Source organism: Schistocerca americana, chromosome X (assembly GCF_021461395.2).
Source record: "Schistocerca americana isolate TAMUIC-IGC-003095 chromosome X, iqSchAmer2.1, whole genome shotgun sequence".
NCBI classification, from domain to species: Eukaryota; Metazoa; Arthropoda; class Insecta; order Orthoptera; family Acrididae; genus Schistocerca; species Schistocerca americana.
In genome coordinates this window covers 266,354,198-266,367,124 of record NC_060130.1, presented here as the reverse complement: position 1 = coordinate 266,367,124, position 12,927 = coordinate 266,354,198, and the positions used below count along the sequence as shown (strand labels likewise).

Sequence of the window (12,927 nt, the reverse complement as noted above, 5' to 3'; positions counted from 1 at the left end):
ACGCAAATATGGGAAAAACACAAAAATGGGAAAAACACAAAAATGGGAAAAACGCAAGTATGGGAAAAACGCAAACATTAGAAAAACGCTAATATGGAAAAGACGCATATATGGGACAAACGCAAATATGGGACAAACGCAAATATGGGACAAACGCAAATATGGGACAAACGCAAATATGGGAAAACGCAAATATGGGAAAACGCAAATATGGGATAACGCAAATATGGGAAAACGCAAATGTGGGAAAACGCAAACGTGGGAAAACGCAAACGTGGGAAAACGCAAACGTGGGAAAACGCAAACGTGGGAAAACGCAAACGTGGGAAAACGCAAACGTGGGAAAACGCAAACGTGGGAAAACGCAAACGTGGGAAAACGCAAACGTGGGAAAACGCAAACGTGGGAAAACGCAAACGTGGGAAAACGCAAACGTGGGAAAACGCAAACGTGGGAGAACCGCAAACGTGGGATAACTGCAAACGTGGGAGAACCGCAAACGTGGGAGAACCGCAAACGTGGGAGAACCGCAAACGTGGGAGAACCGCAAACGTGGGAGAACCGCAAACGTGGGAGAACCGCAAACGTGGGAGAACCGCAAACGTGGGAGAACCGCAAACGTGGGAGAACCGCAAACGTGGGAGAACCGCAAACGTGGGAGAACCGCAAACGTGGGAGAACCGCAAACGTGGGAGAACCGCAAACGTGGGAAAACCGCAAACGTGGGAAAACCGCTAATGTGGGAGGAACGCTAATGTGGGAGGAACGCAAATATGGGAGGAACGCAAATATGGGAGAAACGCAAATGTGGGAAAAACGCAAATGTGGGAAAAACGCAAATGTGGGAAAAACGCAAATGTGGGAAAAACGCAAATGTGGGAAAAACGCAAATGTAGGAAAAACGCATATATGGGAAAAACGCATATGTGGGAAAAACGCAAATATGGGAAAAACGTAATTATGGGAAAAACGCAATTATGGGAAAAACGCAATTATGGGAAAAACGCAAATATGGCAAAAACGCAAATATGGGAAAAACGCAATTATTGGAAAAACGCAATTATTGGAAAAACGCAAATATGGGTGAAAGGCAAATATGGGAAAAACGCAAATATGGGAAAAACCCAAATATGGGAAAAACCCAAATATGGGAAAAACGCAATTATGGGAAAAACGCAATTATGGGAAAAACGCAATTATAGGAAAAACGCAAATGTGGGAAAAACGCAAATGTGGGAAAAACGGAAATGTAGTTAAGACACAAATATGGGGAAAACGCAAATATGGGAAAAACGCAAATATGGGAAAGCGAAAATATGGGAAAGTGCAAATATGGGAAAGTGCAAATATGGGAAAGTGCAAATATGGGACAGCGTAAATATGGGAAAAACGCAACTATGGGAAAACGGAAATATTGGAGAAACGCAAATATTGGAGAAACACAAATATGGGAGAAACGCAAATATGCTAGAAACGCAAATATGGGAGAAATGCAAGTATGGGAGAAATGCAAGTATGGGAGAAACGCAAGTATGGGAAAACGCAAAAATGGGACAAGAAAACTTGTGGCTCAACTTGACAACAGGCTAGAATCGGTTGGTAGGACAGTCTGCATCAAGGGTCCGCAAAATGTGGCAAAGACACAAATGTGGGTAAGACGCAAATGTGGGAAAGGTGCAAATGTGGGAAAGGCGCAAATGTGGGAAAGGTGCAAATGTGGGAAAGACGCAAATGTGGGAAAGACGCAAATGTGGGAAAGACGCAAATGTGGGAAAGACGCAAATGTGGGAAAGACGCAAATGTGGGAAAGACGCAAATGTGGGAAAGACGCAAATGTGGGAAAGACGCAAATGTGGGAAAGACGCAAATGTGGAAAAGACCCAAATGTGGGAAAGACCCAAATGTGGGAAAGACCCAAATGTGGGAAAGACCCAAATGTGGGAAAGACGCAAATGTGGGAAGCGGGCCGGCCGGAGTGGCAGAGCGGTTAAAGGCGCTACAGTCTGGAACCGCACGACCGCTACGGTCGCAGGTTCGAATCCTGCCTCCGGCATGGATGTGTGTGATGTCCTAAGGTTAGTTAGGTTTAAGTAGAACTCAGTTCTAGAGGACTTATGACCACAGCAGTTGAGTCCAATAGTGCTCATAGCCATTTGTGGGAAACGCAATTTTGGGAAAAACGCAAATTTGGGAAAAACGCAAATTTGGGAAAAACGCAAATTTGGGAAAAACAAAAATATGGGAAAAACGCAAATATGGAAAAAACGCAAATATGGAAAAAACGCAAATATGAAAAAAACGAAAATATGGGAAAAACGCAAATATGGGAAAAACGCAAATATGGGAAAAACGCAAATATGACAACAGGCAAGTATTGGTTGGTAGGACAGTCTGTATTAAGGGTTCGCAAAATGTTGGAAAGACGCAAATGTGGGAATGACGCAAATGTGGGAAAGACGCAAATGTGGGAGAGACGCAAATGTGGGAAAAACGCAAACGAGGGAGAACCGCAAACGTGGGAGAACCGCAAACGTGGGAGAACAGCAAACGTGGGAGAACCGCAAACGTGGGAGAGACGCAAACATGGGAGAGACGCAAATACGGGAGAGATGCAAATGTGGGAAAAACGCAAATGTGGGAAAAACGCAAATGTGGGAAAAACGCAAATGTGGGAAAAACGCAAATGTGGGAAAAACGCAAATGTGGGAAAAACGCAAATGTGGGAAAAACGCAAATGTGGGAAAAACGCAAATGTGGGAAAAACGCAAATGTGGGAAAAACGCAAATGTGGGAAAAACGCAAATGTGGGAAAAACGCAAATGTGGGAAAAACGCATATGTGGGAAGAACGCAAATGTGGGAAGAACGCAAATGTGGGAAGAACGCAAATGTGGGAAAGACGCAAATGTGGGAAAGACGCAAATGTGGGAAAGACGCAAATGTGGGAAAGACGCAAATGTGGGAAAGTCGCAAATGTGGGAAAGACGCAAATGTGGGAAAGACGCAAATGTGGGAAAGACGCAAATGTGGGAAAGACGCAAATATGGGAAAAACGCAAATATGGGAAAAACGCAAATATGGGAAAAACGCAAATACGGGAAAAACGCAAATGTGGGAAAAGCGCAAACAAGGGGAAAACGCAAACACGGGGAAAACACAAACACGGGGAAAACACAAACACGGGGAAAACACAAACACGGGGAAAACACAAACACGGGGAAAACGCAAACATGGGGAAAACGCAAACATGGGGAGAACGCAAACATGGGGAGAACGCAAACATGGGGAAAACGCAAACATGGGGAAAACGCAAACATGGGGAAAACGCAAACATGGGGAAAACGCAAACATGGGGAAAACGCAAACATGGGGAAAACGCAAACATGGGGAAAACGCAAATATTGGAGAAACGCAAATATCGGAGAAACGCAAATATCGGAGAAACGCAAATATGGGAAAAACGCAAATATGGGAAAAACGGAAATGTAGTTAAAACACAAATATGGGAAAAAATCCAAATGTGATATAAACGCAAATGTGGGAAAAACGCAAGTGTGGGGGAAACGCAAATATGTGGGAAACACAAATATGGGGGAAACGCAAATATGGGAGAAACGCAAATGTAGGAGAAACGCCAAAATGGGAAAAACGGAAATGTGGTTACAACACAAATATGGGGAAAACGCAAATATGATAAAAACGCAAATATGGGAAAAACGCAAATATGGGAACACGCAAATATGGGAAAGCGCAAATATGGGACGAGAAAACTTGTGGCTCAACATGACAACAGGCAAGTATTGATTGGTAGGACAGTCTGTATTAAGGGTTCGCTAAATGTTGGAAAGACGCCAATGTGGGAAAGACGCAAATGTGGGGAAGACGCATATGTGAGAAAGACGCATATGTGAGAAAGACGCATATGTGGGAAAGACGCATATGTGGGAAAGACGCATATGTGGGAAAGACGCAAAAGTTAAACGCAAGTGTGGGAGAGAAGCAAGTATGGGAGAAACGCAAATATACGAAAAACGAAAAAGTGGGAAAAACGTAAAAGTGGGAAAAACGTAAAAGTGGGAAAAACTTAAACGTGGGAAAAACGGAAACGCGGGAAAAATGGAATCGTGGGAAAATCGGAAACGTGGGAAAATCGGAAACGTGGGAGAACCGCAAACGTGGGAGAACCGCAAACGTGGGAGAACCGCAAACGTGGGAGAACCGCAAACGTGGGAGAACCGCAAACGTGGGAGAACCGCAAACGTGGGAGAACCGCAAACGTGGGAGAACCGCAAACGTGGGAGAACCGCAAACGTGGGAGAACCGCAAACGTGGGAGAAACGCAAACGTGGGAGAACCGCAAACGTGGGAGAACCGCAAACGTGGGAGAACCGCAAACGTGGGAGAACCGCAAACGTGGGAGAACCGCAAACGTGGGAAAACCGCAAACGTGGGAGAACCGCAAACGTGGGAAAACCGCAAACGTGGGAAAACCGCTAATGTGGGAGGAACGCAAATATGGGAGGAACGCAAATATGGGAGAAACGCAAATGTGGGAAAAACGCAAATGTTGGAAAAACGCAAATGTGGGAAAAACGCAAATGTGGGAAAAACGCAAATGTGGGAAAAACGCAAATGTGGGAAAAACGCAAATGTGGGAAAAACGCAAATGTGGGAAAAACGCAAATGTGGGAAAAACGCAAATGTGGGAAAAACGCAAATGTGGGAAAAACGCAAATGTGGGAAAAACGCATATATGGGAAAAACGCATATGTGGGAAAAACGCAAAGGTGGGAAAAACGCAAAGGTGGGAAAAACGCAAAGGTGGGAAAAACGCAAAGGTGGGAAAAACGCAAAGGTGGGAAAAACGCAAAGGTGGGAAAAACGCAAATGTGGGAAGAACGCAAATGTGGGAAGAACGCAAATGTGGGAAGTACGCAAATGTGGGAAGAACGCAATTGTGGGAAGAACGCAATTGTGGGAAGAACGCAATTGTGTGAAGAACGCAATTGTGTGAAGAACGCAATTGTGGGTAGAACGCAAATATGGAAAATTACAAATATGGGAGAAACGCTAATACGGGAGAGACGCAAATATGGGAGAGACACAAATAGGGGGGAAACGCAAATATGGGAGAAACGCAAATATGGGAGAAACGCAAATATGGGAATAACGCAAATTTGGGACTAACGCAAATATGGGAAAAACGCAAATATCGGAAAAATGGAAATGTAGTTAAGACAATTATGATGAAAACGCAAAAATGGGAAAAACGAAAATATGGGAAAACGGAAATATTGGAGAAATGCAAATACTGGAGAAACGCAAATATTGGAGAAACGCAAAAATTGGAGAAATGCAAATATTGAAGAAACGCAAATATGGGAGAAACACAAATATGGGAGAAACGCAGATATGGGAGAAACGCAGATATGGGAGAAACGCAGATATGGGAGAAACGCAGATATGGGAGAAACGCAGATATGGGAGAAACGCAACTATGGGAATAAGGTAAATATGGAAAAAAGCAAATATGGGCATAAGGCAAATATGGGAAAAAGGCAAATATGGGGAAAAGGCAAATATGGGAAAAAGGCAAATATGGGAAGAAGGCAAATATGGGAAGAAGGCAAATATGGGAAGAAGGCAAATATGGGAAGAAGGCAAATATGGGAAGAAGGCAAATATGGGAAGAAGGCAAATATGGGAAGAAGGCAAATATGGGAAGAAGGCAAATATGGGAGAAAGGCAAATATGGGAAGAAGGCAAATATGGGAAGAAGGCAAATAAGGGGAAAAAATCAAATATGGGAAAAAGGCAAATGTGGGAAAAATGCAAATGTGGGAAAAACGCAAATATGGGAAAACGCCAATATGGGAAAACGCCAATATGGGAAAACGCCAATATGGGAAAACGCCAATATGGGAAAACGCCAATATGGGAAAACGCCAATATGGGAAAGACGCCAATATGGGAAAGACGCCAATATGGGAAAGACGCCAATATGGGAAAGACGCCAATATGGGAAAGACGCCAATATGGGAAAGACGCCAATATGGGAAAGACGCCAATATGGGAAAGACGCCAATATGGGAAAGACGCCAATATGGGAAAGACGCCAATATGGGAAAGACGCCAATATGGGAAAAACGCAAATATGGGAAAAACGCATATATGGGAAAAACGCAAATATGGGAAAAACGCAAATATGGGAAAAACGCAAATATAGCAAAGCGGAAATATGGGAAACTGCAAATAAGGGAAGAACGCAAATATGGGAAAACACAAATATGGGATAACGCAAACATGGGAAAAACGCAAATATGGGAAAAACGGAAATGTAGTTAAAACACAAATATGGGAAAAACCCAAATATGATAAAAACGCAAATGTGGGAAAAACGCAAGTGTGGGGGAGACGCAAATATGGGGGAAACGCAAATATAGGAGAAACGCAAATATGGGAGAAACAGAAATATTGGAGAAACGCAAAAATGGGAAAAACGGAAATGTAGTTAAAACACAAATATGGGGAAAACGCAAATATGATAAAAACGCTAATATGGGAAAAACGCAAATATGGGAGAAACGCAAATATGGGAGAAACGCAATTATGGGAGAAATGCAATTATGGGAGAAACGCAATTATGGGAGAAACGCAATTATGGGAAAAACGCAAATATTAGAAGAACGCTAATATGGGAAAGACGCAAATATGGGAAAGACGCAAATATGGGAAAAACGCAAATAAGGGACAATCCCAAATATGGGACAAACGCAAATATGGGAAAAACGCAAATATAGGAAAATCGCAAATTTCGGAAAAACGCAAATTTGGGAAAAACGAAAACATTTGAAAAACGCAAATATGGGAAAAACGCAAATATGGGAATAACGCAAATATGGGAATAACGCAAATATGGGAATAACGCAAATATGGGAAAAATGCAAATATGGGAAAAACGCAGATATAGGAAAAACGGAAATGTAGTTGAAACACAAATATGGGAAAAACGCAAATATGATAAAAACGCAAGTATGGGAAAAACGCAAGTATGGGAAAAATGCAAATATGGGACAAACGCAAATATGGGACAAACGCAAATATGGGAAAAACACAAAAATGGGAAAAACACAAAAATGGGACAAACGCAAGTATGGGAAAAACCCAAATATTAGAAAAACGTTAATATGGAAAAGACGCAAATATGGGAAAGACGCAAATATGGGAAAAAGGCAAATATGGGACAATCCCAAATATGGGACAATCACAAATATGGGACAAACGCAGATATGGGACAAACGCAAATACGGGACAAACGCAAATACGGGACAAACGCAAATACGAGACAAACGCAAATACGGGACAAACGCAAATATGGGACAAACGCAAATATGGCACAAACGCAAATGTGGGACAAACGCAAATGTGGGACAAACGCAAACGTGGCAAAAACGCAAACGTGGCATAAACGCAAATGTGGGAAATACACAAACGTTGGAAAAACGCAAACGTGGAAAAAACTCAAACGTGGGAAAAACGCAAATGTGGGAAAAACGCAAACGTGGGAAAAACGCAAATGTGGGAAAAACGCAAACGTGGGAAAAACGCAAACGTGGGAAAAACGCAAACGTGGGAAAAACGCAAACGTGGGAAAAACGCAAACGTGGGAAAAACGCAAACGTGGGAGAACCGCAAACGTGGGAGAACCGCAAACGTGGGAGAACCGCAAACGTGGGAGAACCGCAAACGTGGGAGAACCGCAAACGTGGGAGAACCGCAAGCGTGGGAGAACCGCAAGCGTGGGAGAACCGCAAACGTGGGAGAACCGCAAACGTGGGAGAACCGCAAACGTGGGAGAACCGCAAACGTGGGAGAACTGCAAACGTGGGAGAACCGCAAACGTGGGAGAAACGCAAATGTGGGAGAAACGCAAATGTGGGAGAAACGCAAATGTGGGAGAAACGCAAATGTGGGAGAAACGCAAATATGGGAGAAACGCAAATATGGGAGAAACGCAAATATGGGAGAACCACAAATATGGGAGAACCGCAAATATGGGAGAACCGCAATTATGGGAGCACCGCATATATGGGAGAAACGCAAATATGGGAGACAAGCAGATATGGGAGAAACGAAAATATCGGAGAAACGCAAATATGGGAGAAACGCAAGTATGGGAGAAACGCAAATATGGGTGAACCGCAATTATGGGAGAACCGCAAATGTGGGAGAACCGCAAATGTGGGAGAACCGCAAATGTGGGAGAACCGCAAATGTGGGAGAACCGCAAATACGGGAGAAACGCAAATACGGGAGAAACGCAAATACGGGAGAGACGCAAATACGGGAGAGACGCAAATATGGGAGAGACGCAAATATGGGGGAAACGCAAATATGGGACAAATGCAAATATGGGAGAAACGCAATTATGGGAGAAACGCAATCATGGGAAAAACGCAATTGTGGGAAAAACGCAATTATGGGAAAAACGCAATTATGGGAAAAACGCAAATATGGGAAAAACGCAATTATGGGATAAACGCAATTATGGGAAAAACGCAATTATGGGAAAAACGCAATTATGGGAAAAACGCAATTATGGGAAAAACGCAAATATGGAAAAAACGCAAATATGGGAAAAACGCAATTATTGGAAAAACGCAATTATTGGAAAAACGCAAATATGGGTGAAAGGCAAAAATGGGAAAAACGCAAATATGGGAAAAACCCAAATATGGGAAAAACGCAATTATGGGAAAAACGCAATTATGGGAAAAACGCAATTATGGGAAAAACGCAATTATGGAACAAACGCAATTATGGAACAAACGCATTTATGGGAAAAACGCAATAATGGGAAAAACGTAATTATGGGAAAAACGCAAATATGGGAAAAACGCAAATATGTGAAAAATGCAAATATGGGAAAACGTAAATATGGGAAAACCGCAAATATGGGGAAACCGCAAATATGGGGAAACCGCAAATATGGGAAAAACGCAAATATGGGAAGAACGCAAATATAGGAAAAACGCAAATGTGGGAAAAACGGAAATGTAGTTAAGACACAAATATGGGGAAAACGCAAATATGGGAGAAACGCAAATATGAGAAAATCGAAAATATGAGAAAAACGCAAATATGGGAAAAACGCAAATATGGGAAAAACGCAAATATGGGAAAGCAAAAATATGGGAAAGTGCAAATATGGGACAGCGTAAATATGGGAAAAACGCAACTATGGGAAAACGGAAATATTGGAGAAACGCAAATATTGGAGAAACGCAAATATGGGAGAAACGCAAATATGCTAGAAACGCAAATATGCTAGAAACGCAAATATGCGAGAAATGCAAGTATGGGAGAAATGCAAGTATGGGAATAAGGCAAATACGGGAAAAAAGCAAATATGGGCATAAGGCAAATATGGGCATAAGGCAAATATGGGAAAAAGGCAAATATGGGAAAAAGGCAAATATGGGGAAAAGGCAAATATGGGGAAAAGGCAAATATGGGGAAAAGGCAAATATGGGGAAAAGGCAAATACGGGGAAAAGGCAAATATGGGGAAAAGGCAAATATGGGGAAAAGGCAAATACGGGAAAAGGCAAATATGGGGAAAAGGCAAATACGGGGAACAGGCAAATATGGGGAAAAGGCAAATATGTGAAAAAGGCAAATATGGGAAAAAGGCCAACAAGGGAAAAACACAAATATGGGAACAACGCAAATATGGGAAAACGGAAGTATGGGAAAACGCAAATATGGGACAAGAAAACTTGTGGCTCAACTTGACAACAGGCTAGAATCGGTCGGTAGGACAGTCTGCATCAAGGGTTCGCAAAATGTGGGTAAGACGCCAATGTGGGAAAGACGCAAATGTGGGAAAGACGCAAATGTGGGAAAGACGCAAATGTGGGAAAGACGCAAATGTGGGAAAGACGCAAATGTGGGAAAGACGCAAATGTGGGAAAGACGCAAATGTGGGAAAGACGCAAATGTGGGAAAGACGCAAATGTGGGAAAGACGCAAATGTGGGAAAGACGCAAATGTGGGAAAGACGCAAATGTGGGAAAGACGCAAATGTGGGAAGACGCAAATGTGGGAAAGACGCAAATGTGGGAAAGACGCAAATGTGGGAAAGACGCAAATGTGGGAAAGACGCAAATGTGGGAAAGACGCAAAAATGGGAAAAACGCAAATATAGCAAAGCCCAACTATGGGAAACTGCAAATAAGGGAAGAACGCAAATATGGGAAAACGCAAATATGGGATACCGCAAACATGGGAAAAACGCAAATATAGGAAAAACGCAAATTTGGGAAAAACGAAAACATTTGAAAAACGCAAATGTGGGAAAAACGCAAATATGGGACAAACGCAAATATGGGACAAACGCAAATGTGGGAAAAACGCAAACGTGGGAAAAACGTAAACGTGGGAAAAACGTAAACGTGGGAAAAACGTAAACGTGGGAAAAACGTAAACGTGGGAAAAACGTAAACGTGGGAAAAACGCAAACGTGGGAAAAACGCAAACGTGCGAAAAACGCAAACATGGGAAAAACGCAAACATGGGAAAACCGCAAACGTTGAAAAAACGCAAACGTGGGAAAAACGCAAATGTGTAAAAAACGCAATTGTGGGAATAACGCAAACGTGGGAAAAACGCAAACGTGGGAAAAACGCAAACGTGGGACAACCGCAAACGCGGGAGAACCGCAAACGTGGGACAACCGCAAACGCGGGAGAACCGCAAACGTGGGAGAACCGCAAACGTGGGAGATACGCAAACGTGCGAGAACCGCAAACGTGGGAGAACCGCAAATGTGGGAGAACCGCAAACGTGGGAGAACTGCAAATATGGCAGAAACGCAAATATGGGAGAAACGCAAATATGGGAAAAACGCAAATATGGGAAGAATGCAAATATAGGAAAAACGCAAATATGGGAAAAACGGAAATGTAGTTAAGACACAAATATGGGGAAAACGCAAATATGGGAGAAACGCAAATATGAGAAAATCGCAAATATGGGAACAACGCAAATATGGGAAAAACGGAAATGTAGTTAAAACATAAATATGGCAAAAACCCAAATATGATAAAAACGCAAATGTGGGAAAAACGCAAGTGTGGGGGAAGCGCAAATATGGGGGAAACGCAAATATGGGAGTAACGCAAATATGGGGGAAACGCAAATACGGGAGAAACTCATATGTGGGAGAAACGCAAAAATGGGAAAAACGCAAGTATGGGAAAACGCAAATATGGGACAAGAAAACAAATCGGTCGGTAGGACAGTCTGCATCAAGGGTTCGCAAAATGTGGCAAAGACACAAATGTGGGTAAGACGCAAATGTGGGAAAGACGCAAATGTGGGAAACACGCAAATGTGGGAAAAACGCAAATATGGGAAAAACGCAAATGTGGGAAAGACGCAAATGTGGGAAAGACGCAAATGTGGGAAAGACGCAAATGTGGGAAAGACGCAAATGTGGGAAAGAGGCAAATGTGGGAAAGACGCAAATGTGGGAAAGATGCAAATGTGGCAAGACGCAAGTGTGGGAAAGACGCAAATGTGGGAAAGACCCAAATGTGGGAAAGACGCAAATGTGGGAAACGGGCCGGCCGGAGTGGCCGAGCGGTTAAAGGCGCTACAGTCTGGAACCGCACGACCGCTACGGTCGCAGGTTCGAATCCTGCCTCGGGCATGGATGTGTGTGATGTCCTAAGGTTAGTTAGTTCTAGGGGACTTATGACCACAGCAGTTGAGTCCAATAGTGCTCAGAGCCATTTGTGGGAAACGCAATTTTGGGAAAAACGAAAATTGGGGAAAAACGCAAATTTCGGAAAAACGCAAATTTGGGAAAAACAACAATATTGGAAAAACGCAAATATGGAAAAAACGCAAATATGGGAAAAACGAAAATATGGAAAAAACGCAAATATGGGAAAAACGCAAATATGAGGCAATCGCAAATATGGGACAACGCAAATATGGGAAAAACGCAAATATGGGAAAAACGCAAATATGACGAAAACGCAAATATGATAAAAACGCAAATATGGGAAAAACGCAAATATGGGAAAAACGCAAATATGGGAAAAACGCAAATATGGGAAAAAAGCAAATATGGGAAAAACGCAAATATGGGAAAACGCAAATATGGGACGAGAAAACTTGTGGCTCAACTTGACAACAGGCAAGTATCGGTTGGTAGGACAGTCGGTATCACGGGTTCGCAAAATGTTGGAAAGACGCAAATGTGGGAATGACGCAAATGTGGGAAAGACGCAAATGTGGGAGAGACGCAAATGTGGGAAAAACGCAAACGAGGGAGAACTGCAAACGTGGGAGAACCGCAAACGTGGGAGAGACGCAAATATGGGAGAGACGCAAATATGGGAGAGACGCAAATGTGGGAAAAACGCAAATGTGGGAAAAACGCAAATGTGGGAAAAACGCAAATGTGGGAAAAACGCAAATGTGGGAAACACGCAAATGTGGGAAAAACGCAAATGTGGGAAACACGCAAATGTGGGAAACACGCAAATGTGGGAAACACGCAAATGTGGGAAACACGCAAATGTGGGAAACACGCAAATGTGGGAAACACGCAAATGTGGGAAACACGCAAATGTGGGAAACACGCAAATGTGGGAAACACGCAAATGTGGGAAACACGCAAATGTGGGAAACACGCAAATGTGGGAAACACGCAAATGTGGGAAAAACGCAAATATGGGAAAAACGCAAATATGGGAAAAACGCAAATATGGGAAAAACGCAAATATTGGAAAATCGCAAATATGGGAAAAACGCAAATATGGGATAAACGCAAATATGGGAAAAACGCAAATATGGGAAAAACGCAAATATTGGACAAACGCAAATATGGGAAAAACGCAAATGTTGGAAAACGCATT

General features: G+C 42.8%; 1 protein-coding gene across 1 annotated transcript; it reads left to right on the top strand.

The window, feature by feature from the left end:
- The first annotated feature begins 5,529 nt into the window (after window positions 1–5,529).
- On the top strand, window positions 5,530–6,225 carry LOC124555958. The gene has a single exon (XM_047130006.1). The coding sequence runs from the start codon at window positions 5,530–5,532 to the stop codon at window positions 6,223–6,225; it is 696 nt and encodes a 231-aa protein (XP_046985962.1).
- The last annotated feature ends 6,702 nt before the right edge of the window (window positions 6,226–12,927 follow it).

What these genes read in the sequence shown, in the direction of transcription:
- LOC124555958 (XM_047130006.1), top strand. Translation starts at nt 5,530, where the DNA reads ATGGGCATAAGGCAAATATGGGAAAAAGGCAAATATGGGGAAAAGGCA.